Below are 26,271 nucleotides of genomic sequence, written 5' to 3'. Positions count from 1 at the left end.
CTCGCTACCATTAATAAGAGTGTCCTAAGTGCTGGTGCCACGGTGCGGTGCTTCCAGTGCCACAGCCTTCCACCAGGAGACAGGAGGACAAGAAGTCTCCTCTCTGCCTTTCCAGTCACTGAGTTGAGCTGGTCATGCCAGCTGTGCTGATCAGTTCGGACAAGGCACATCAGCACATCCTTGGTATGGTCACCCCATGGTAGAGGTGGGTCATCATCACATATACAGAGCAAAAAAAAAAGTACGTTCCCTCCCCCTGCTCACTCTGACATGTGAATACTAATAATTTCTTCTTCTGCAGGGACCACATATGCTCATTCTAAATCCCTGCTTGGGAAAAGCTCTGAATGTGCCCACACGTGGCACTGCGCAGGTGCCCACCTGAAGCTGGAGACAGCTACAGAAGAAGCTGCTTTCTACACACAGCCGTGATCAGAGGAAGCTGAGCCACTCAGCTGCTGAGCAAAGAGCAGTTGCATCAGTTGAAACTGCCTCAGGCTCACTGGAGTCAACTCGCACACCCAGTGTGTGTCCTGGAGTTCAGATGCTGTGGAGAAGAAAAGAGCACAGATCTCCTCATCTGCTAGGGCCAGTCCAGTGCTCCACCTCTGCCCCAGCAGGCTGCTATCGCTCCCTGCCTCTCATGCCATCCTCCCCTGCTGTGCTCCCAGGCAGGCTTCCAGGCTCCAGCTGCAGAACACTGCCTTGATTAGATTTGATTCACAAAGGCATTTCACAACACTTGTTCACCTAATCAAAATAAAAGTCCTGGATCTAAGCATCATAATTAAGGGCAGGATAGATCATTTTGAAGCAAACTGCTGGTAAGCCACCACCTTTTAAATAGTTCATTTTCCTGCCAAAATCCTTCTCTGAAAAAAAGTCCATAGAAGTTCAGCTATTCAACCCATGACTTCCTGAAATAGCAAGTGACATCTTTTTGGCTTTTGTATCCTTTAAACATAAGGCTCCTGTTGCAATTTTACTGAATTAAGTCAGGTGTGCAGGAGGCTTCGGCCACCTCCTCAGACTTCAGGCAAACGTGGTGATATGTTACCAGGGATGCCACCAAGGATGAGGAAGATTTTGTACCTGCTACTGCTTTGCCCAGACTCCTGACTGACATACCCAACATACATGCTAGGAACAAGAGCAAAAAGCCATCCTCCAGCAGCCCGGTTTGGCTCTCATTAGGCTGACCTGGGAGGAAAGACCTCACATGCTATCTCTATCATACTGAAATTCTCCTTTTTCCCTCTTGCTGTTTCCCTGGCAGCTTCAGACAGGTGGAAATGAGGTGGCTCCTTGCTGTCAGCTAGCAGTGGTCAATGATTGCAGCAGCCCTAATAGTGTGGTTTGTCATCCAAACTTCTCCGTGTCTCACAGCGTGCTGCTCACTTTGACTGTCCGTGAGGCTGTGGATTGAATTACTTTAAAAAAAAAAAAAGACAACCACAGCCTGCACAAGGAAAAAGCCAGTGGTAACATGTTGGTGTCCTGCCCTAGTGCTAAGGGAGAGCTGACTGCGTAGGAACAAGGGCTGGGGCTGTCCTGGTACAGAGGTCACCACTCCTACCAATTCAGGGTCTGGAAGCATTCGCAGGTGCTGCGTTTGGCCCCAGCCCCTCTGGCAGCTTTGAGGGGACACATTCAGTTTTCTCTCCATGTGCCTGCCTTAATGATTCCCAAAAATAATCTCTACCAAAAACACTTCCCTCAGAAACAGCACAAAGCCCTCTCTCTTAATCCAAACAACAAAATGCCCAGTACAAACTTCCTGTTGTGCTGCAGTGAAAGTGCTCCTGATGTAGAGTCAAGGGCACAAAAACGTATTGATGGAGAAAGGGCTCTGCAGCCAGACACTCTGCTCCTTCAGGGGAAGGAGGTGTTTTAGTTGTGCTGGAAAACTCTCAAAGGCAAAGCAAGAGTAGAGGAAAGTGAGCAGGTGTGCTTTTCACATGATTGTGGACACCCTCATGATGGAAAGTGTGAATGAGGACCACCTAATGGCTCCCCAGGAGAATGCTATGGCTGAAGACCTCTGAGATGCAGGACGTTGGCTAGAAGCTCAACGCAGCTCCCATCTGCTCTCACCATTGCCGAAGGCAGAGGTGCGTTGCATGGTGTCAGATGCAGGCCCAGTGCAGTAACCTGCAACATCAGACCTGAGAAAAAGCTTTGGACATGGCTTTTGTGGCTATGTCAAAATGAGGCACTTTGAGCATTACTTTAACTGGAAAATTAAGTGAAGTTGAGACTATCTTCCAAAATGTTCCCACACTAGTGAATCAGCTTCTTCCAAAGGCAAAAGCTGTGCCACATGAAAAACATTTGCCTGTTACACATACTGAGCCCTCCCAAGTCAGAGACAAGGCAAGCTGGAGCAGGCGGGCAGAGTAAACCCTGGTTTGGAGGTGCCCACTAAACGAAGAGAGCAGAAATCTGAGGTTGCCACAGAGCTGACCGATGTCAGAGGGGAAGAACTTGTTGGCAAGCATCAAAATGAGACTTTAAAGGAGTGCTGGTTCATACAAACTAAGCAGCTTTGCTAGACTGAAAGAATGATGAAATAGTCCTTTTCATGTCCCTGCCTTCCCCTTTATGCATATGTTGTAAATAATTAACTCGCTCTTTGTCTTCAGCCCTTGATGAGTCCCTGAGTGTAATAACAGGAGTAGCCGATGGTATCTCACTGTCCTCCTTTCAGACAACACTAAGTTCTGGCATGCAATCCCCTGACAGCACAGACTATCTTCTCCTTATCCTCCTGATCACGTTTCCCATCCCTCCTGCTGTGCACGTACCACCCTGCAGAGCTACCTCCAGTGGCTGCACTGTGCAGGCTGATGGCTTGCTCCTGCCGAGCTGTAATTACAGAGGAGGTGGCCTCCGGCAACAGCCACCAGGCCTGGACAACTACAGTAAATTGCACACTGCTGGCCAGGCTCCCCATGTTGTGCTTGTGGTCGTGAGTCATGTGGGAGCACCTAGCAGGTTGATGTCACCTGTAGGAGCTGGTCCTGCAGACCAACAGCTGACAGAGCAGACAAAAACATCTGTCCTGAAGCTGTGCTCCAAGCTCCCACCAGAGACCAGGCAGAGTGTCAGGCTGTCATAGTGGCTGGGCAGGCTGCAGATGTCAACACTGCTTCTCCCTAGGCATCATGAGCCCTTATTTGCTAGAGAAAAGTGACTCCTGCACTTCGTGGGAGAAAGCCAGTCTGCAGCTGGCTGAGGAGCCCCATCTTGCCATCTCCAGTGTGAGTCTGGACGCTGGATGCATTTCTGACCCAAGTGAGGGATGTCGCCATCTTGCCAACAAGTGCCTTTCATGGCGGCTGCAGCTCTTCACAGGGAGCGGAGGGGCAGTGCTGAGCTCTGCTCTGTGTGACAGTGACAGGGCCCGAGGGAACGGCATGGAGCTGTGCCAGGGGAGGGGCAGCTGGGGGTTAGGGACAGGGTCTGCACCAGAGGGCGGTGGGCTGCCCAGGGCAGTGGGCACAGCCCTGAGCTGCAGGAGTTCAAGGAGCACTTGGACAACGCTCTCAGACATTGTGTTTGAATGTTGGGTGGTGCTGCATGGAGCCAGGAGATGGGCTCCATAATCCTTATGGGTCTCCTCCAACTCAGGATATTCTGTGATTCTATGAAATATGAGGCCAGAGGTGTGCGGCTAAACCTGACCAAAAGGCAGGCAAGCAAAAGAAAATGAAGGACACCAAAGTAACCCAGTACAAACCAGATTTCCTGGGCCTCCTTGAGCAACAGCTCCCTTCTGCAGGATGAGGGCATCTTGCCCTTCCTTCTGACACACCTGTTTGCTCTGGATACACGTAGCACAAACAAACGTGGAGTTTTGCACAGCTGTGCCAACTCTCAGAGGGCACACAGAGACCTCGCCTGTGCAAGCGAGTTTACATGGAGATGGTGTGGGCTGTTTAAAAACTGAAGCACAAAGGAAGACTTGATGGGCTGCCTGAACTGATGAAGCAGCACAAAACAGGTATCTCCGGTCCCTTCCTCTCACACTTCTCGTCCTTCCCACAGTGCTGGCTTTTATCCCCATGCCACAGCTGTTGCCTGTGCACGGCGGGCACCTGTCATCCCCGTGTGCCTCGCACCAGCATGTCCTCCCAGCGCTGGCCTGGCACCTCGCTCTTCCTCTGCCATCCACCAGCCCTGGCACACTGTGTGCTGCTCTTCACTGATGGTGAGCACCCAGATCTGACAAAAGATGGTTCAGCAGGATGGGCAGCTGGCACGGAGTGATGCTAAGGAGGAGATAGCTGTGGGCTGCAGGCATGCCAGGAAACGTGTCACCATCGTAGAGGGATGCGTGCGTAGCGATGTCTGATTCAGATTGCTCTAATTACTCTAGCAGTTGTTATACTTTCTGCCTCTGAGAGCTAGCTCCCAGTGGAGAGGTAAGACGCATCCTGCCATGACTTCTGCTGCTCTCCCCAGTGCAAGTACTTCAGTATATCCTTGTCATTCCTGGGAGATAGGGGTATGGCTTCTCCTGGCCCCAGACACCGCCAGGTTGTGTTTTCACTGCTCCATCCTCAACTTCCTAGTGAAAACACTCAGAGTTTGTGAGTCTGTGACAGTCCCACACTGAGCCGTGCGTTACTGCTTTGGAGCATGAGTATTCACCCTCGCTGTGTGCTTTCTGACAGTAAGTACATCCAAGAGCAGAGGGAAAGCTAAACTGTGAGCTCTGTCCCAAGCAAGGGAGAGAAAGGATGACACCTCTTTCCCTCTACCCATGCAGAGCAGCAGCACACAAGGTAGGACAGGATAAGACGCAACAATGAGCATGAAAAGCAAGAGGGAAACACAGCTAAATACTCTGAGGAAAAACAGCTTATGCTTTCCTTAAAAACAAAAACAAACAAACAAACAAAACCCATATTTTAGTATTACTTCTGACGACATGCATTTTCACCTTCTAAAGGAAACTCACCAGATGGACTTTGAAGGAAAGGGAAAGCCTTTGTCTGCAGCCTCTTTGCCTTTCTCTAAGTCATACCTCTAAGCTGCCTCAACCCAGAGCTGGGCTCTCACCACCTGCTTTTCTAGGGCAGGTGATGCCACAGGTGCACTGAAAGCAGGATAACGAAGGTTTGGGGCAGTGTGGCTCACTTGTGATAAATCATGCTGTCATGCATCTTTGCACAGAAACCAGGAAGTTTTTCTTCTTTGGGTGCACCAAGGTCTTAAGGAGGAAATGGTTGCAACACAGACTCTGAGTCTGCTGCAGATAATTATATCTGTTTGTCCTCTGAGGCAATCTCCTCACTCCTTCACAGCTCATCTGGAGCCACTGCTTTCCACACGCCCTTGTCTCCATCACAGGCAGCACCTGGAACCCTGCAGGGGTGGGAGAGGTGAGCATAGGCCTGGGGCTCCATCGTGCCCCGAGCACTATCAGCACCCAGCAGCAGGCACCCAGTGCCAGCCCGGTGCAGGGCTGCTTTAGCTTTTGGGAAACCCCAGCCCATGTGTGCCCAAGCATAGGCTGGGTGAGGCCTTTGGGAAGTCACAAGCCGTGGTGCAGCCCTGCCCTGGCAATGTCTCTCCTGCACCGCCTTGCTGCTTTCCATCTGTGCCTTCATCTCTACTTGGCAGTGCACATTTCGCACTGTAGCAGAACATTGCCAGCTTGTAAGGAAAGCAGATACCAATGTTTTCTCACCCACCAACAGAGAGAAGCCCAGATTTAACCTGAATGGTGTTTTGCATCCTACTTATTCAAATATGTAATCCTATTTTACCTTCAGTATGAAAGCAGGAAAGAGGCAGACCAAGTATTTTTCACTTTGGGAAGAGGAAATAAAAAAGAGAGTTCCCCAGAGACAACTTGCAGGTGAACTTGGTAATTAAAAAATTAGGGCATAAGTATGAATCAATACACCCAGACAAACAGCTGTGACTGCATCTCAATATTTCAGACAGGCAATCCATCGAGTTTGGCCACTCTGACACTCCTAAAAACTTGTGCAAATAAAGGCATTAGGCAGAGACACACAAAACCCGAGGAAGATACCGTCAGTGCAGGGCTAGGCTCACAGTGATGAATGTGGAGATGCTGGATCCCTCAGCCTCTTGCTCAGGCACCATGTTGCCATCCATGAAAACCACGCTCCTAGCTGTGATGCAGGAACAAAAAACTGCCCCCCAAAATCCTTACTAAACACCTGTTCCTCAAGCAGCGTGCTGTCTTCTGGCATTTCAAGTCTCTTGTCATGGGAATGGACGTCCGGGTGACCAGGTCCAGCCTGAGATTTCACACTTACCCCCCTAAGGGTAGGTTTATATTAGATATAAGAAATAAATTCTTTACTCAGAGGGCGTTGAGATCCTGGCACAGCTGCCCAGAGAAGCTGGTGCCCCATCTCTGGAGGTGCTCAAGGCCAGGTTGGATGGGGCCCTAGGCAGCCTGAGCTGAGGGGGGGCAGCCCTGCCCATGGCTGGGGGCTCAGACCGGATGGTACCTTAAAAGATCCTTTCCAACACAAAACACCCATTGGTTCCATAATTTTGAGTGGGGTATTTCTGCTATTCTCACAGGGTCAGATGTACCCCAATCCATCAGCTCGCATATTGCCATGTCTGTGACACCCAGGGCACCTGCATGGGGCCAGGCAAGGCTTTTGGCTGGTGCCCTGCCTACTGAAGGATGGAGCAACAGAGCTGGTGGCAGAGAGCAACAAACAAGGCACTCCCCATATTTCTTTCAACAGCACAGATTTTGGCAGGGCTGGTGCCTGACGCAGCCAGACATGAGGCACTTTCATGGCCTCCAGGAGCCGCTTCTTGGAGAGCACCTCCTAGTTTAAAAGCCAGGAATATTTATTAGTGGAGAAGAGATATTGACAGCCTGTCCACATTCATTGGTGTGTGGTTTTCAGCAGCTCCTGATCACCTCATCCCCTTTCCACAAGTGACACAACGTACGGCCCCAAGCCCAAACCCCATGGGCAGACCTCAGGTGCTCAGAGCTGGCGCCTTCCTGGCTGAGGTCTGCCCAAGAGGAAAGCAGCTCCCACCCCTGAACCCTGTTTCAAAGCACATGGCCTCCTGTGGGGCTGCTGAAAGATAGATTTCTCCACCAGCAGCAGCCACTCAGGCATTTCAGCCAGGTGCATGTGGCAGCAGTGGTTTCATTTGGCAAAACTGCAGTTTATAGTGGGATGGTTACTCCTTGAGTGATCGCCCGCCGCTCGATGTGCCGCAAACCTTCATGCTGACACTGTGCAGCCCAGGAGATAGACTGTGAGAAAATGCAGGGGAGACAAGGATGGGAGCCAGCACCTCCGTGCTTTTCTGCAGCAGCCTTCAGAAAGCTGGTAGGCATTCCTCAAGGTCTTGATTTTTCTAATTTAAAGGAAAAACTGCATAATGTGCCACCCCTATGTCAAAAAGAAGTGCTGTTGCTTAGCCTGGCTATTCAGTGGCAGTGGACAACTTGTATTTTCAGCAAGATGTTGTTTTGTTTGTATATACAGAAAAAAATAATTGCATTTTACCGGCCTGGCCTTACTGATCATTCCTCCCCAGAGCTTTAGATGTTCATTTCGTTCAGTGTTTGTCATTTAGAGAGCAATTTGTGTGCTAATATGCATAATCCTACAGTTTAGTTGCAAGATTTCGTTTCTCCCATTGAGCTGCATTGGTAGGGTTCATTCTCTCACTCCTGGATGGGGTCTCATGAACGCAGGGCCAGTAGCATTTCCTTGCCTGTTTGTAGCTCAGAAAGTCTTCAGCAAAAGCTCTTGGGGTCAAAATGCTTTGTTTTGCTCAAAACACCAAAAGAATTTGAACTTGGAATGTCGGGGATAACAGGGGAAACATATTTTCCAAAGGTGGTTTGGAGGGAAGTTTTTACAAAATATATCTGCAACGGAAAGCATTGTACAAAAATAAAAACAGTGAAAGCACCGCAGGCTCGTGACGTGTTTGCACTGACAGTTTCAAAATCTGGAGGAGTAGGCAGGTTCTCTTTCCTGCTCTTGTGTTAATGTTGGGAAAAAGACTAGAAGCTGAAAGCACACAAAGCAAACTGGCCACTTGTTCACAGCTCTGGATGCCCCAGATCATGGCTGTGCTTCCCAGTTTCACCATGGAAGATGCAACCTTGCTACAAGCTCAGCTGTGCTTATTTGTAGGGTTTTTTGTTGGCTTTTTTTTTTTTTTCTCCAAGAGAACAGCAATATAGTGATAGGAGAAGAGGGAACAGTTTTAAACTAGAAGATGAGAGATTTAGATAAAATATCAGGGGGAAGATTTTGACCGACATGGCAGTCAGGCCCTGGCACAGCTGCCCAGAGAAGCTGTGATGTCACATCCCTGGAGGTGCTCAAGGTCAGGTTGGATGGAGCCCTGGGCAGCTGAGCTGGGGGGCAGCCCTGGCCATGGCTGGGAGCTAGGGCTGGGTGGGCCTTGAGATCCCCTCAAATTGTTCTGTGATTCTATGATTTCCTGGACAATCCCCATCCAGCCTGACACAAGCAGGATGGCGGCAGGAAGGAAGCTACCAAACCCACATCTCTCCCTAGCGCATGAGGGGCTCTCATTTCACTCCCTGCCACACTGAAGTAAAAAATAAAGAAGTCAGAAACTTAATCACCGTGGAAGCATTTTGGAGGAACTTCATCCAAGCTCAAAACCAAACCAAGGGCATTTTCAGCATGGCAAGCATCCTTAGCTTCCAGAAAAAAATATATATGTATGAGTCAACAGGCCAAAGAAATCACAGAAACAGGTGGCAAGACACTGTATGGGGCTCAGTGTTTGTGCAGTTGCTGTGGTCCTTACTTAGGCCCACTTAAAATGAACCAAAATACCACTGGCTGCTTGTGGTTGGTATACGCTTACTGCCTTAGAGATAGTGGAAATCCTCAGTTGTGCTCCAGTGATTTTTATCTGAGACAGTTGTTTAAATCTCCTCTCTACAGCCCATAACAGAATAACCTTTTGGCCAAATAAAAACTAAAACCAAATCATTTTGGTGTTTTGTTTTTTCTTGATTCTTCTGTACATTGCAGAGAACAAAATGAGGAAAATCCTTGAGACAAACTGCTTCCAGACCCCTCACAGACCCATGCAGGAGCCTATCTTGATGTCACTCCCAGCCTGCTTTAGCTGAACACCCTCAAGACACAAGAAGTAAAAGCATCTCACAATGCAGAAAGCTGTCACTGGAAAGGTCTGGCAGCCCCTCCCATGTATACAACAGCTCAAGTAGTGAGCTTGTGAAGGCTACAATGACAGATAACAACAGTGTATTTATTGAGCTGCCCATTGCCCTGATGTGTTTTCAGACCCCGGTTTCTTTCCAGGACTGCTCTGTTTCATAATAATCAAAAGTCAGCAGAAGTCTGTTTCCAGGAATCTCTGGAAGAGATATGCAAAATGGGAAAGGAAAAAACTAAACAGCAACCACGTACAAACTCTCCTTCTGCACCCCAGCCTGGCTCCTGCTAAAGAAGGAGACCATATCATTCCGTTAAAGAAGGACACTACATAATTCTAGCTGTCCTTCTGCCTTGAGGTACAATTTTTTTTTTAATAGAAAGTATATTACTTCTACAGATTTCCACAAGCCCAGTCTCATTCCTAGCTCCTGTGTCATCCTTATAACAAAATGCTGGCCTCTTGAGAGACCTGAAGCTCCTATGGAAATAAATGAGACAGTTACTAAAAGTGGATGCTTACTTTTCCCAGCCTCAGAGGGACTAGTGATTTACAAGGGACGAAGGGCACAGCAGAGGCGAGAGCGACAGGTGGGCTATGGGCAGAGAGCCCTTCTTGTGTCTGTTGGAGCTCCCAATGCTGCACCAGGGCAGGTTCTCCTGTTCATAAGACCAAGAGACGGAAAACATGGCCAGGAGATGGAAAACATAATCAAAGGAGCTCTATGATAACCATTACCATCCTATCTAACTGGCTTAATTACCAGCTTGGATCTATCAAATGAAGTGCCTCTGAAATTTCACTGAATCTTAAGCTTTTCTTCCTCTAAATATGAGTGATGCTGAGATTAATCGCACTTAGAAAAAGAAGAAAAATAAACAACAAACAGAACTTTCTTAACGAAGGCTCAAGGTGCTGGCAACTAATCTCACCCGATCTTCAGAACCGAACCTAACACCGTGGACACAGCTGCCAGCACATGGCCTCCAATGGAGATGGCCTGGGTGAGGTGTCCGTGAATACCAGAAGTTCATCTATCATGCTGTTCACTCATCTCTACAATACTTTGCCCGTCTGGATAAACCATTCTTGTGACCTTATCTGCTTTGTCTGGAGTGAAGTCATCATCACATAACCAGCACCTTGATGAGTTTGTTCTGCTGGACACTAAGTACAAGCAAAAATGTCACTTTGGAGCAGTTACCTTATCTTTATGAAAGCTGCAGAAGTCTATTCCTTGCAAATCCAAGGAAAATAGTATTCCAGCCTGTTCCATTGCTCTGGTCTCTGTGCTCATGTTCTACAGCCTCTCAGAGCTCTGCATGCTGCTGAAGCACTTGTGAGTGACCTGTTGCCAATACTACTGAGGTGGCTCCAACACTGTGACCGAAAACTACTATTATTATAGTTGATGTTTAAAGAAACATTGTGCCCACAAAAATTTGACAAGATTTTGAAAATGAAGTTATTTCTACTTTTCTACTTGGATTCGAAACAAAGATACAGAACTAGTAAATCATTTTCCTGTTGATAATGAAATGCCATGTAAACAGAACTAATTATTTAATTTGAAAACATCCTTAGTAATATATTAAAATATTTGCTTTTGAACTTTAAAAGCTTGGAAGCATTTCTGTGGGCTAGAGAAACTTTCGAGCCTTCATCATCACTGATGTAAGTAAGATCTATTAAAATTTAGCTGGCTTCAGTAGTTGCAGATGCATAGCACTGTGTCAACCTCTGATTTGTAATTTAAGGTTAAGGTTTAGAGATAAAGGCGAAAGGAAGGATGGCAGCAGTCCGCCCTTGTTTATCTTGTGTAAGCGATTTTTTCCTAGCCTAGACCAATGACTTTGTCCCCAGACTGCTGTTTCGAAAGGGGAACTCCAGATTGCATAAGGACGCTCTGCATTTTACTTTACCTTCAGTGATTGGGAGAAGTACCATTCTGTCAGGGTTTTAAGCAAGAAAACCCCAGTACAAAGACATGGTGATTGCCAAGCTATAGTCTCTTCATAGAGGCTGCTTTTCATACACTGAGTTGTGAAACCATAATTCTGGTACCTGATTTTCCACACTGGTTTTACAGCAGGAGCTGAGGTTGGTACTCCGCGCTGTCCTCTCCCGATGTAACAGCTAAGGTGACACTGGCTGCCTTCTCAGGTCTCACAGCAGGAGGCTGAGACACACTGCAGAGCTGGAGGGGGAGAGTAGAGAACATCACTGCTCTCACCAAACAGTTGCAGGAAAAGCAAGCAAACAAAAAAACAAAAGGTAACCAGTACAAAAGCAAAATCCACACACACATTTTTTTCTCCATTGATGCCATAATTTCAAAAGCCTTCAGAAAATATTATTGAGATTTTAAACAATACATCTGCCTCCGGCATCCTCTGAGCTGTGACATGCAGCCAGCAACGCCCCACACTCGGCCTGACGTAAGCAGGCCTGACACAGGGCTCTGCCCACGGAGTTTGCCTCAGCATTTGGTTTCTGTACTTTTCCTAATCCTTGAGAAAAGAAAACTGGGACGTTATGGTGCCAAGTGACATCCCACCTCCCAGCTGAAGCATATGGACCAAACACCTCCTGGTCTGCGACAGCTTGCCCACTTGCTCGTCGAAGTCCCTGCCACGCACCTATGATGTGCGGGGAGATTTGCAAAGAAACTGTGAACATGGCTGCAGTAGTTGGCTAACAATGCCTGTGATCATCAAGCACAGTTCCTTCTTTTTTTATTTTTAATATTTTTGAACATCAGTGTGAGAAGAAGTGCAAATTCCTTCCACATAGCATGGCATGAAAGCACGGGGACTCCATTGCTATGAGTATTTAGAACATGCTTTTTATATATATAGACCAGGGGGCAAGAGGCTGGAGAGAGCCCTGTAGAAAGGGATGTGGGGGTTCTGGCAAGTTAAACATGAGCCAGCAGTGTGCCATGGCAGCCCAAAGGGCCAACCGTGCCACAGCGTACGCCAGGCCCAGCACTGCCACTGTGTGAGGGGACGGGCTGCTCTCTGTGCTCCGCGCTGTGAGGCCTCACCTCCAGCACTGGTTTTGGTTTGGGTCCCACACAGTTAGAAGGACATAAAGCTATCAGAGAGTGTCCAAAGGAGGGCTACAAAGATGGTGAGGAGTCTGGAGGGCAAGGGGTGTGAGGAGCGGCAGAGGTCCCTGGGTTTGTTCAGCCCAGAGCAGAGGAGCTGAGGGGAGGCCTCATGGCGGCTGCAGCTCCTCACAGGGAGCGGAGGGGCAGCGCTGAGCTCTGCTCTCTGTGACAGCGACAGGGCCCGAGGGAGCGTTTGCACCGCACCTCAGCTAGCGGTGTGACATGGCAGCATCACCGAATTCGGGTCGTTATGAATCCACCCAGCGGCTCCAGAGGGGAGGGCAGAGCAGAAGGGGCTCAGCACAGGCCAGCAGCGCAGCACAAACGCAGGAAACTCAGCAGGTTGCGCATCCTGTTCCACGGCATCACTGCCGCTATTCTTAGCTGCGCTGGCTGGCGTGAGGAAAAGGCTGGGGGGCGCGTGAAGGCGGCAATGAGAAACAGCGCGTGTGAGGTGGGGGACTACACTTCGGTGTGAGCGCTATTTTAAAGGCTGCATTGTTACGTGCAAAAAACGAACCCTAACCATCCTACCAAAAAGCTATCTGTGACAGCTAACCCAAGTTTCAGTGGCGAGGGCTTCAGCTAGGTGTGGGACAGACAGGGTTGGGGTGCAGGCTCCTGCTGGAGCTGCTTGCAGCCAGACGTTCCCACAGCACATCACCTCTGCAGCGCACAAAGGGGCTTTTCTGGGAGGATATGGTGTGGGAAAAGCATGGGTGAAGGAGGGCACTTCTAAAAGCTCAAGCCACAGGCCTGAGGCTTCTCCCATCCACTGAATTAAAAATTCACGTATTAGCATGCCTGGGGAGGATGTTCCTACTAAGGACAAATTGCATTTCATGGTGAGGTAGAAATAGCTTTGGGAAATGGTTGAATTCATACTCAGCTGCGGTGCTTACCGTACAACCAAATACATCTTCCTGTGTGCATAACTAACAGCAGAACCACTTCTCCCTCTTGAAGCAAAGAAGAGCTCCACGGTTGTACCAACTAAGAGCTCCAAAACAAATGCATCACTGCAAGCCCATGAACAGCTCCAGGCAGATCCTAATTGCGATCCTGCCCCCTCCATATTATTGCTGGCAGCTGCATCTTGTGCAGCCAGTACTTTTCTCTCAATATATCTGAGAAGCTGCAGTCCTTCCAGATTGGAAGAAATGAAGCTGAAGAACAACAAAGCACCTTCCATTCTAAGGCAGCTATGTTCCAAAGTCTTGGAAATCAAATAAAGCGAGATAGACATCTATTAGCAGCCCTACCTAATTGACCTAAATGCTAGATATTTAACCACTGCCAGCTGATAGGTCAGCATTTTTTTTTATAATTCCTTTCAAAGCCTAAAAAAGTGCATTTTGCATACGTGCAATTAATTCTCCACGTGGCATCAGCAGCTATTCTTTTAATTGCACCTGGCAGTGGAGTTGGAGGGCATCACTTTACGGCCCACTTATTAACTCCTGCTCCACTCATGCACTTTGTACTTGTTCCCAAGATTCTCCGAAGCTGTGAAAGTGCCTTTCTGCTTGTCAGATGTCTTCTAAGTGACTGACCTAAGAAAGAAATCCCTTCTAACAGTTCTTGACATTCAAAAGTTCCATTTATTTTCTCAAGACTTTAATACTAAATATTAAAAAAAAAAAAAAAGAACATTTGTGTTGATGTTAAAAGAAGCCCAAAAGAAATTTCAGCAATGAAATCTGGCTATGCCAATTATATTCTAGCACTGCTCAGAAACAAGATCCGGGACACAGGAAAAAGAAAAAGCCAAATGAATCCCATGTGCTTTTTGGAGACACAGATAAAACCTATTTCTTCAGTATTGTGGTTTTGGTCTTAAACTATTTAGATAACACTGTGAATGCAAAAAAAAAAAAAAAAAAAAAATACAGAGAGGAGCCTGCTAAAACGTGCTACTTTACTTTAGAGGCAGTTAACCACACAGAGCAAAGGTTACAAGGGAAAATCAGACCTCCCGTTATCAGCAAAGCTACGTTTGATTTGGAAAATTGTCAAGACTGCCTTTAGCTCAGGCACACGGAGCATCCGCCTCTTTCTGTCTAGCAGAGGAAAAGCCAAAATTAATACAGGGCTGAACAACTTACATACATATCTGAAAAGGGAGTAACTGACGCCATGCTATGGAACTAAAATAGGCAGAGCATGTTTGTATGCTTTTAAAAATAGTTAGCAGTATTCCCCATTCCCTCCACGTGGAACTCGGAACATCCAGCCCCTCTGTCCCCCACTCTCTCCATAGCTGAAGAGATTAGGGAGTGCAGGCAGAGCAGGGGGCAGGGGAATGGCAGGAATCTTTATCCCTCCGCCTCAAACTCCACCAGCCGGTGTTTAATAAACTCAGGCAGCCCCATTTCAGAAGCACAAAGCAACATCAGTTCAGCTAAATTTGTTAGCAAGCCTGAGGACACTCGTCGGGTTTTTCTTTCTTTTTGGAGAGTGGCAAAAATAAATAAGCCGTGGGATAAGCTCTGGAAATTGCAATAAATTCATTTCTGCAGCACATTGAGAACCACCACAACACTACCGATTGTAAAACAGCCCGAAAATGCAGGTACTTGCAGTTCTCCAGGAGGCAGGCTGCACTGGCAGGAGCTCTGGGCTCACTCCGGCAACTAATTCCTTGCATACAAGTAGCTACTCGTCAGCCCGATGAAACTATTCTTGAACACAGAAATTTGCAGGACTGAGCCCTTGCCATGACTTTCAGGGAGTCGCAAGTTGGAGCTAGTTTTGCTTTTTACATAACTACGTCTCTGTCTATACTGAATTCCACAGGGCAGCAATAAAGGATACTACCAAAAGCCTACAGCGGATGCTGAAAGCAAGCAGCTGAATTATTACGAGGAGCTCCACACGGGCAATTTGCTCCGCTAAAGTAGCCTGTGCAAAGCAATACTGTGGCCAGCCCCCGGGGATCTGCATCACCCCTGCATCTCAGCACGGGTACGGCCTAAGTGGTGCTTCCAAACAGTGTGTTTCTGGATGAGACGTACTAAACAGAAAATATTTCAACCAGCGGTGTTTGGCACATCTCTGACATTTAATCAGAAGCATAAACAATCTAGACACGGAAATACAAACTTATTTTTCCTTAAAATCAGTGTTCCATAGTTGTTTTTTATTATTATTATTTTAAAAACTCAGGAATGTGATACACAATACAATTAGCTCCCCACCACTGCGGTGCTCACTTGCAGGAGATTCACTAGTTTCGTGCTTTGTGGAAAAAGGGGACAGATTGCGCAGTGTCTTTGAAGGCTCTCGGTATTCTGGAACTATGATTTTCAGAATAAATCTGGTCCGTGTAACCACAGACAGGTCAGCTGTCTTGTTGGGTCTAACACAGCCAAAATGAGCACAAAAACTGTGCTCGTGCTGCAGTAGGGCCACCTGACCGGCCTTGTACTTCCAGGGAATGAATCAGGCTGAAGAGACTGAAGGGCCCCGTTCCCAGCAGCTGGTGCTGAACATGCAACGGGTCGCAGGACAAAGAGAGGCTGCGCAGCTCCCCGTGCCCCCCCAGCAGCATCAGCATCTTCAGCGTCACATTCATGTCCTGTCCCGGTAACAAAAATAATGTGGGGGAGAGCTTTGTGTCTTTTAAGCTAGCCATTGCCTGCAATGGACACAGTAGTAGAAAAATATGACTTCTGGCACAAAAAGATTAAATAGTTACAGTGGAATTAGTGACCACAATTCCATCTATTTGGGTACATTTACTGAGACGGTTAACCAATGGTGGCAACTGGCATGACTTCACAGTTGCTCTCTTTTTATAAAAGCAACAGGAGAGAAGTAAGTCGGGCTTGTCAGTGCTACTGTAGTCCCTCTGTGTGCTTTTTTTGTTGTTTTCCTTTTTTAAATAAAGCTAAGAGCAGTAGTTCTATGGCGCATTAGTGATACACAGCAGGACCTCAATAATTCATACTAATGACCGAGACCAATTTTAAACTAGCAAGCAAAATAACTAATAAAAGTTTACCATAGAAAGCAAGAATACACATTTCAAAAAAAAAAAATAGCACTTTGTTCATTTCAAAATTTACTTGGATAATACTTTGTAGTATACTAGCAGTAGTAGCATATTTTGCAAATGTAGTCTCATACAAGATCTCATTTAACAGTCAACTCTAGATCATATACAGGTAACAGGAGAAAGAGTTAAGCTAATTCAGACAGAACAAAACCATATATAAATACTATATTAACATATTTAAGTTAGTTCATCAGACTATACAAGCAGAAACACAGAACACGCTCAGCGATGCCTGGGAAGCACCACTGCCCCGAGCTGGGCTGAGCCCTGCTACTTCTCCCGTGCGTTGGCACGTGGCACCGCACCGGCATCGCTACAGCTAGCCTGGCCGTGCAGACTGCACAGCCAGCACACAACACTGGTCATCCACCCATGGATAATCGAGAGTTGACTGCAATGCTCCGCTGAGAGGTTGGGTAAGACTACTGACACAACCCGGGCCAACCCAGGACTGATGAGCAGCAGACTATTCTGAACTACTTATGAGCAATTAGCATACAAGATGCGTATTGGAAATGCAAACTAGCAAAGTGTTCTGTATCTGGAGGCAAAGCTACATTCCCTTCGCTAACAAAACATTCTTTTAAAAAATCTACACTTAAATACTGTTGAAAACCTGAAAACCACAGCATCAAAGAATTTTGTAAGGCCAAAACTATGCTCGGTTCCCTCCGTTGTGCCTGGGTATTGTAATACATTTGAAGGAGCAAACACTAACGCAGTTTAGTATCCCTCACTCCTTCCAGCGCCTTCCAGTAACAGATCTCAGAGTTCGTCACGCGAGAGTTGAGCCTCACAACACCCCTGTGAGGTAGGTATTATTCCCATGTTAAGACAGGGAAACCGAGGCAGAGTGTTTATCCGACGTGCCCAGAGTCATACAGCAAACAACGGAAGATGTAAGCGGCTTTCCAGTTTGGAGCACAGGAGCAGTCGATTAATGAGCAGGCATTATTCCCCATACACAACTCACAGGTGGATCAACAGGGTCAGGGTTTCAGATTAGATTCCTTTTATCTTCAACTCTCACCTAGCCTCTGCCAGATTCAGAGTCCACAGATCAGCTTCTCCTATGAAGGTGTAAGTTGGCAGCACGCTGTAACAGCTTCTTTACAGTCAGTTGTCAGTTAACTGATTTAACATTTAAAACCATAGAATCAGATACTCCTTAAGTGAAATTATGTGATACACATCTTACAAAGTAAAGTACAGTGAATGAAATCCTGCTCCCCCACACGCTTTAGCAGAAGCCAGGCAGACGCTCCCAAGGATGGTGCAGAGACCAGGACCGCAGTCACTGCAAGTGCTTGCAGACAGACTTAACTACATGCAAAATGCCTCACTGGATCACAGTTTATGGAGGCTATGCCAATGCTTTTGAAAAGCATCAGTTTTACTGTCAGTGCTTGACAAACTTCCCCCCGACAGAGCTCTTACTGACACAGCTAAGTTATTCTTTTATTAGTAAACTCAGCGTCAGTGAAAGCTGAAGCTCCAGCTCTTCGTTCGTGGCAGAGTCAAGGCTTCCTTACGCTCGAGGACTTTTATGATGATACGCAACTCGGAAATAATGAAAAACACCAGAAAATCTGTAAAATATTAAAGTAGGCGTTACTTTATCTGCCAGTCTCACATCCTGATCACACAGAGTATACAGCAGCTCGAACTTTCATTTTGAGCAAAAAAAGCCTTCCACATCTGATATTTTCACAGGCCATTGATTTTAATTACCTCGCTACCTTTGCAGAAGAAGTGGGGATGGTTTCTAACAATCATTTGACGCTTCCTTTAAAATATGCCATGTGATGTATTCGTCAGAAAAACCTTCACATTTTTTATTACATAAGTTTAAGAAAAAATATGTGAAACTGACAAAGTGGTTTCCAGTTTTAAGTAGTTATATCTTTAAAAACGTTCTATCAACTTTGGTTTCCTTAGGGCTTCTAAATAAACAATATATTAAAATATCTACAAATCAAATATTAAAGGAAAAAGCAGGTCCAAGAAATCTGTAACACAAATTGAGTTCCTATATGCTTATCCCTCAAGTAGCTCTTAATTGAAAAAAAAAAAATAATAATTTGAAGCACAACAAAAAGTGTCTCAGCTGAAATGTTGAAACTGGTTTTCTGAAGTTGTTACAGCATCGGTGCACTGTCTGTCTGTCTCAGTACAAAGTCAACAGAAACGCTGTATATGACAGTGACATCATGTTCTTTAGAACAAGCATTCTAGATTTAGCAATATGACAAGAACAAGGACTTCAGCAATTACACTACTTGGCAAAATTGCATCTCAAACATCTGTCTCTTCCTCTCGCAACAGAGCTGTTGTCAAAGTCACCAAAACTCAGGTAGCACCATTCAGGGAGTTACAAAGATGATTCGAACTGCTCGTTTTGATCGGTGTTTGCCTCTAGCTTAACTGCAGGTACGCTCTCCGATTTAGTCCTTCTAGTTTTGTTATGTGGAAATTCAATGACAACCTCTGAACAAGAAATGCTAAGCGAAGAAGATTTTTCTGTCTTCTTTCCGGTATTATCTTCTACTGTTCCACAACACTGCTTCAAAGCACACTGAGTTCTGCAAGGAAACTCGCATTTCCCTCTCCCTGATTCGGAGCCAACGCTGGCAAACTCGGGCTGAATGGTAGTTGCATGAATCCCTTCATCGTGAAAGATCTCTTTGATGCGCTTTGCCACCATCATGTATGTGGAAGGGTCAGGACACTTTATGTGAGCTGTGCCAATGATCCTACTGCCTGCTAGCTGCCAAATGTGTAATTCGTGCACTGCTTCAACTCCTTCGAGGGTACGTAATTTTGAGTTCAAAGAATGAACATCTATTTGTTTGGGAACAGTCTGTAGAAGTATGAGGGCCGACTCCCTAAGTAACGGGTAAGTTGTGTAAAGGAGGATACAAACCATAATCAAACAAAGAACAGGATCTAAATATAGTAACCAGCATGGACCAGCCACCGTAATGCTCTCTTGCTCAGACTTGTTTGCACTGCCAAGAGGTTGGGATAAAGTAGCATTCTCCACGCAATGGCTATTGACACATGGATTAAAGCAGGGCCCATCTTTGGGGCATGGATTCCACAAACCATAAAAAAGCAAGGCATTCACTACGACAATTACTGAACCTAAGGCATCTCCAAAAACATGCAGAAAAACTCCACGCATGTTAAGCTGCGCGCTAGAGTCTTCCTCAACTTCTTCAACATCCAGAGGATAATGCCCAGCGTTCCCATTCACTTGTAGGTCCGTCGTGTCGTCCTTCATATCACCTGACAAGAAAGCAGTAGAGCCATTAGGCACATGCCATAATAATACACTCTACTACAATTCCAGATAAAATAATTACCAACATTAAGCCTGCCTCATGCAGTGCAAAACTGAAAAACAAGCAACTTGGCCCACTACGCTTCTGTTTTACCAAAAACCCACTTCCACGTTTTCCAGCTGCTTAACCATTAGGGAACTTACTCTTCATTTCTCATGCAAAATGAAGAATTGTGGAGCATATACTTAAAGGTTGCTTAAGTAGCTATGTAATTTATATTTGTTTCCTCTTTTGAAAGGCCAGATAATCACATTGCTAAAATCTCTCTAGCATGATAGCAGTGCAGTTTTATTTAATATTACATTTTATGAAATTAAAAGCTCAAAAGCAGCTTGGATGCTACCTTATAGTCATTTATTTTCAGCTTGAGCAGTTCATTTCCAAAAGACCTCTGAAATCAAGTAGGAGGAATCATTCCCAGATACCAGCAGAACTGTTAGATACAATGAGCTGAGCTTTGGAGGTCTAACAGGCAGAGTTTGTCAGCAGCATTGACTATAGGACAGTGTAAGTTATCACTTAAGTTCTCAGAGGCTATGAATTTGTGCTGTTTGTATTCCAGAGTATATAAAAACTAATTTTTAGTACTTTTGATTGTTTCCAAATAACATATTGCTGTTGAGTGGCATGCAGCTGTTGATGCCCAAAGCCAGGTATTGTGAATCACGTAATTCATAAAAGAACATTTTAGTACCCTCCCTTGTCAAAATGGGCTCCATCACACCCAACAAGCTACGTAGGAACAAACGCACACACCATTATCAAGAGGCAGCGTGAAGTTTTTGAAAGAAATCATTTTCCAAACTTCAAAATTGGAATTATTTTACAAGATCAACTTCTTATGATTCTTCAGAAGATCTTTGGACAAACATTTTATAGCATTAAAGAAACGTAACAGGCATGGGCCACTGGCCTGACAAAGTAAAACAAGAAGCTCTCACTGCTTCCATGGTTATTGAGTTCAGAGCTTTGTAAACATTAACGTGTTAATACAACCTGCAGCTTTTGTCACTCTGCCCTCATGACTGTAATTCTGTGATCATAAAAGTGTCTCCAAGGCCCTTCCTCTCCCAAGAAGGAGGCAGGCACATACAGAGGTGGCTGAGAGGTAGGTCAGTCCCAAGCCCTCAGCTCATCATGCTGGGCATCACGCTTCTGTCCTAAAGCTCCAGCTACATTTTCCACACAGTTTCTAGGAGTCGTGGAACAAGGAAATGTCACTGGGACCAGTAATTTTCCAGAGAAATGAGTAAGATAGAGGAAAATATCTCGAGTTACAGAGTTCAGACTTTGGGGTTCACAATGAGGGCACAGAAAGAGGACACCTTCTGATCCTGCTCCATACCAAGCGTTTGGGACAAAGGGGATTTGGAGAGTCAGTGGATTAGGGTGGATAGCAAGAAGCAAGGTTCCAGAAAGCTCTGAGTCTTTTCAATGGTTAAAATGTCTCAATTTGAATTTTGACTCATTTAAACCTAACTATAAACAGATTACTTTACACAAAATGTATGCACAAAGATGCCTGTGCAGGACTAACCCCTGAGGCTATTGTGGGGATTTCACTTCAACCTCAGGAGAAGAGAGCCTACCCTTCTTCACAATTCCCTGCTGAGGTACAGCACCAATTTCAGTCATTTCCCTGATCTTCACTTGCACACCTTACAGCTTCTTCCAAGCCTTCGCGCACCTTTACCTGTGACACTTCCATGGGTCAACAATGAATAACTCCATCCCTTACATAATCATGACATGGCAGAGAAGGAAAGGCAAACTTATTTGAAAGTTTCACCATGCCCAAGATTAGGCCCTGTTACTTACTCAATGCCAACAACAAATTATTTGCTATTGCTGGAAGGACACCCACAAGATGATCCAGACAAGACTGCAAACGTTTTAATCCACAAGGGAAGCCAATCTTTTAGCCTACAACTAGACAAGAATTTAGCTGAAAGCACAACTTGCATTTCAACAGGCAAGAACAATTCACAGGCTAAGGTATCAATTAGATCAACAGCTAAATTAATTGTACATTGCTTGAATCTAATCATTAGGATACTTTTGTTGGGACTAACACGACATTAAGAGGTTATTTTATTCTGTGGTTAAGAAAAGAGTGTAATATATTCAGAGGAACTTTCAATCTTTTCAAAAGAAACAGGGAGTCAAAACACTGAAGAAACCAAAGAGAAAAAGAGGAACTCCAAGTTTCTCAGATGTCCATGGGAACTTCTGACCACTGAAATACTGCAACTGTAGCAAAGTTCACCCCACAGAGGAAAGAGCAACCTAAGCTAATTCAGCAGTCTCCTTATGTTGCCCAGAGAAGAAAGGAGATACCTGGATCTGAGGACTGAGAAGAAAGGAAAGATGTGGGTCCAAGGACTGACACTCTTTCTTCCCTGTTACAGGGATGCAACAGGAGTGGAGAAGCAGCAAACACGCAGCTTCCACTGACACAGAGTACTCAGCTTAGACCAAGTGACTTCAAAACAAGCCACCCAGGCTTCTGGACCCACTAAGAAAAATAACCCAAGACATTCCCTCCCACAAAAAAAAAAAAAAAAAGACAGTGTAATCAGAACTAGGGAGAGAAGATTTTAACAAACAAGTGAATGGGAAGCTGCATGCTTCGGAAAGCTAAAGAAAGCTAACTTGAAACCACACGTGTGCTCTGAAACCAGCAAGCTCTGCATTCGGTGCCTACTGCATGACTTCCTCAGCTCCAACTGGTCATCTCCGAGGTTTCTTCCTACACATGAAGAAGCACCGCATTACTGCAATGGAATAGACTTCAGTACGCTACGTCCAGTGGGAGAAAACCTCTCAGGTAGCTGGCAACTAAAGCAACAGAGAGGTCTGGCTGTCAGGACCAAGGCGCTGAGCTGCAGTTTGATGCACGGCCAGTTCAGCCGCCAGGGCACTGCCTTGTGACAGGCAAACACCACTTGTCACGCGCCTCCTCTGCCAGCACCAACTTTTCCCAAGGCAAAGAGTGCTTCACCCCAAGCTTCACCCCTGACCCGCCTGCGAGAGAAAGGCACAACCCGAGGCGCTCTTTTGAGCGCCAAGGTTTGAGGCGGAGGTGCCGCCTGCCCCGCTACAAGCAGCTTTCCTGCCCCTTCCCTAAGGACGGACGGACGGACGGGCGGCCGCACGGAGCTCGTGCTACCTCCGTCCTCGAGGCCGGGACCTCTCCCGCTCTCCCGGCACGGGCAAGAGGCGCGCGCAGCTTACCCAGCTTCTCTTGGCTGACCCCGTTGGAGCTGCTGCAGTTCTCCACCAAGGTGCTGGTCTCCTCGCGGTGCAGCGCGGCCTCCCCGTCCCCGGGGGTTTGCTCGGCCTTACCGCCGCCCCGGGGGAGCCGGGCGCCGCCCCCGTGCGCGTGCCCGTGCCCGTGGGAATGGCCGTGTCCGCCGACGCCGTGGTGGTTGAAGAGGCAGAGCCCCAGCAGGTTGATGACGAGCCCCGCCACCCCCACGGCGATGACCACCAGCGGCTGCTGGATCTCGTGGGGCTCGGTGAAGCGCTCGATGGCCTCCAGCAGGATGGTGAAGCAGAGGGCGGTGAGGAAGACGGCGTTGACCAGGGCGCCCATCACCTCGGCGCGCACCCAGCCGAACGTGTTCTTCTTGGTGGCGCGGGTGCGCTGGGCGAAGCGCACGGCCACCAGCGCCACGACCAGGGCCATGACATCGGAGAGCATGTGGAAGGAGTCGGACAGCATGGCCAGCGACGACGTGACGCGGCTCACCACCACCTCTACCACGAAGAAGAGGAAGGTGAGCGCCAGCATGCACAGCAGCCGCGCCCGCCGGTTCTGCCACCACCGCGGCCCGCCCGGCCCCTCGGCCGCCATCCCCCCGCACATCGCGCCGGGGCGAGCGACGGCGGCCGCCGGCCCGGCCCGGCCCGGGAGCGAGGAGAGCCGCCGAGCGGCCCGCGGCGGAACCCCGACGGCGAGCGCGGCCCCGTCTCCGCCGCCGCCGGCCCGGCCGCCGCCTCTCCCTCCGCTGGCGCCGGGCGAGCAAACTTTGCACCCGAGCCCCCTCACTCTTTCCACACGGAACCCGAGCCGGCACGGCCACGCCCCCCAGCCCGCGCCCCATTGGCCGCCGCCCCTCCGCTCGGCGCGGCCCGCCCGCCCCCGCCCCCCGCCTCGCCCACCATTGGCCCGCGAGCCCTCGCGACAGCCGGCCCCTCCCCGGCGGGACCTCCCGTCGGCGGGCCGGCGGGCGGGGCTCGGCGTGACGTCCCGCGAGCGGCGGCTCCGATTGGCGAAGCCCGTCGGCTTCTCCCCCGCGGTCCCGCCCCGCGGCGAGCGGGACTCGTGCAAAAGGTGCGCTTCTTCACACGGCCCGGCCGGCGCGCGCTCGGGGGCGGGGCTCCCCCTGCGGGCCGGGCGGGTTCGCGCGGGGCTTGGGGGGGCTTCGTGACGTCACGTGTCGACCGTTGGGGCCGAGAGCGGCTGTGTGGGAGCGGGGGGCCCGCGCTGCGGGTAGCGGGTATTGCGGTGGACGCGGCCCTGCCCGCTCCTGGCTCGGCCTGGAGCTCCCTGCTTGGGCGGAGGGGAGCTCGCTCCGTTTTCTGCCGGTGTTAGAACGGGTGGTGAGGATATAATGTAAGTGATGAGCTGTAGCTGTAACTACCAGAGTCGTGTGGTTTGTCATATAGCATACGTAGTCGCAGATATAATCATTTATAGTTATGTAACTTCTGATCGTTAGTAGTTCAAATATTCAGTCAGAAGAAGGAAGTCACTGTGCTTGAGGAGGTTTTGGAAATCTAGTCTAACAAAAGCATTCAAACGCGTATAAATCAGTCCACGGATGCTAATCGTCCCATTGCATTTGTGGTCAAGGAAAGAAAAAGGAGAACCTCTTTGGAGGCTTCTGGAAAAATGACAAAAATGTCATCTCAAAAATTACTGGGTGGCGGAGCTGATTCCTTCCCTTGGCGGCTGCCCTCCAGGAGGGCCAGCAGATAGGGCAGCAAGGAGCGGTGTCCAGGAACGTGCCTTGCATGGGTGGCAAATGAAGAGTAAGGAGACAAACAGCCATGGCTGCTTGTAATGTGGAGGCATAGCTTTGTGTATGCGGTGCACGCAGGCGATGTGAAATCCGGTGCTTGGGAAAGAAGATGTAGCAGAAATACAAGAACACTTTGCTACGCCTGGAAGTTCCAAAGCGATCTTGTTCTGGGGGCTGTGCAGTGGTCTTTGACAGCTGGAGTAGGCTCAGCAAAGTTCCAGCAAGTTCATGTGTGCCTACCGTGTTGCTCTGATATTTGCACGCCACTGGCTCTTCTCCGCCTATGCTACAGCATCGTGTTCTTTACGTTATGGACAGAGCATTGGGCATGACACGCACTCCTGTACTGACCTGTGACCCTGACCCCTATTTTCTGTGAGATTGTTCTTATCAAAATCTAGGTCTCCTCTGCTTTTAATTTAGCTTAGGAAACCACATGGAATGTTTTAATGACTACTAGTACTTCAAGGGAGTCAGCGATCAGATTGCTGTAACGTTTTCCTCATCCACTTGGCTTCCCTTGTGCCATAGTATCATTTAATAAGGTAGTGTAGGTAATTGGGAAGCTGACCATCAATTACACAATTACAGTGGAACATGCTCATGTCCTCTGCTCCTCACCCCCACATGTGGTCATTAGTTAATGAAGACTTACCAAATGTAGGATATATGGGTCAAAGAAACTAGCGCAACTGAAACCTCCTTTACTTCATTAGGCTTAACTCTTGATAGGGACTGGTGTTAATCCAGTGGAATTTGCATCGCTAGGAAGAGCAAAGAGTTTAATGTCCCTCACTTACTAGACTTGAGGAATTACTGAAACCAAGTCTTAGCTGGTTCCCCTCAGTCATCATAGTTTTCTTGATGACTGGAAGTATTGGGTCTCCGCTTCTCCGTGAAATTAGCAGGAAATCAATATCAGCACCATCTTTACCAATAAAACTTGACTGACCTCAATCATGAACTGTATAAAGACCTTTGTTGGCATTCTTAGTATGTGGACGATGTCTAGATGAATTTAGGATCCTTTTAATATTTCTTCACCGTGAGGCCTCCTTATCTTCTCAAAGATCCCATGAAACTGTTCAGTCTTCTGCCATTTTCCCCTTATGGGACAGCATGTTCCAGTCCTGCCCTTGTCCAGGGATAGCTTTTCTTCCTACTATACCTGGCTGAATACTGAATTCCTTCTGGGGCAAAAATCCACAACATAGGGATCATATATCTTGGGAAACAGGAAGGATATGATTATTTGCCAGGCTGGTAGGGATAATGGTTACTCTAGCCTTCTAGTGCTCCTCATCAAATAGGGCTAGGCATCTAGATTTGCTCTAAGGGACCCAGCAGCCACCATTATCTTCATTCACTTGAAATGCAGGGACTTAGATTAACAGTCCCCAGTGGTAGCCTGGTCTTGCTGCTGGACATGGTGAACACAGACACCACCTCTGCCCCAGAATCTTTCTCATAAACTAGTGGGTCCTACACAGCTTTTCCCAGGCTTTTCTATTGTTATACCATGCATCAGCATCCATG

The 26,271-nt window shown here is 47.6% G+C and overlaps 1 protein-coding gene, 2 long non-coding RNA genes and 1 other non-coding gene across 13 annotated transcripts in view; 1 reads left to right on the top strand and 3 right to left on the bottom strand.

Annotated features, from left to right (window-relative positions):
* Positions 1 to 4,540: 4,540 nt before the first annotated feature.
* On the bottom strand, positions 4,541 to 12,455 carry LOC124418356. Its single transcript, XR_006938990.1, has 3 exons — positions 11,502 to 12,455; positions 4,964 to 11,392; positions 4,541 to 4,874 (listed from the first exon to the last, which is right to left on the bottom strand). It is a non-coding gene; the product is annotated as an uncharacterized LOC124418356 (long non-coding RNA).
* Positions 12,456 to 15,349: 2,894 nt separating this feature from the next.
* SLC30A1 (solute carrier family 30 member 1) lies at positions 15,350 to 23,743 on the bottom strand. The gene is made up of 2 exons (NM_001389457.2): positions 22,943 to 23,743; positions 15,350 to 19,652 (listed from the first exon to the last, which is right to left on the bottom strand). The coding sequence occupies exons 1-2, from the start codon at positions 23,574 to 23,576 to the stop codon at positions 18,736 to 18,738; spliced, it is 1,551 nt and encodes a 516-aa protein (NP_001376386.1). The 5' UTR covers positions 23,577 to 23,743; the 3' UTR covers positions 15,350 to 18,735.
* Positions 19,627 to 19,736, bottom strand: MIR6640 (microRNA 6640). The gene has a single exon (NR_105508.1). It is a non-coding gene; the product is annotated as a microRNA 6640 (primary transcript).
* Positions 23,744 to 24,000: 257 nt separating the features above from the next.
* LOC107052945 overlaps positions 24,001 to 26,271 on the top strand; it is a 47,827-nt gene continuing 45,556 nt past the window's right edge. For 6 of the 10 annotated variants that reach the window (XR_005858106.2, XR_003074651.3, XR_006938988.1 and 3 more), the window contains exon 1: positions 24,001 to 24,044. This is a non-coding gene — a long non-coding RNA (uncharacterized LOC107052945). Of the gene's footprint in view, positions 24,327 to 26,271 lie in introns of all 10 variants that reach the window. The other 4 variants (XR_003074650.3, XR_005858108.2, XR_001465787.4 and 1 more) reach the window with 1 other exon arrangement.

The sequence above is a fragment of the Gallus gallus genome, chromosome 3, assembly GCF_016699485.2.
Source record: "Gallus gallus isolate bGalGal1 chromosome 3, bGalGal1.mat.broiler.GRCg7b, whole genome shotgun sequence".
NCBI classification, from domain to species: domain Eukaryota; kingdom Metazoa; phylum Chordata; class Aves; order Galliformes; family Phasianidae; genus Gallus; species Gallus gallus.
This window is presented reverse-complemented; position numbering and strand designations above follow the sequence as displayed.

Excerpts from the sequence above, each read along its gene's own strand:
- SLC30A1 (NM_001389457.2), bottom strand. The coding sequence starts at position 23,576 with ATGTGCGGGGGGATGGCGGCCGAGGGGCCGGGCGGGCCGCGGTGGTGG. Across the intron at positions 19,653-22,942 it reads GGTCAGCCAAGAGAAGCTGG|GTGATATGAAGGACGACACG; the intron begins GTAAGCTGCGCG and ends CTTTCTTGTCAG.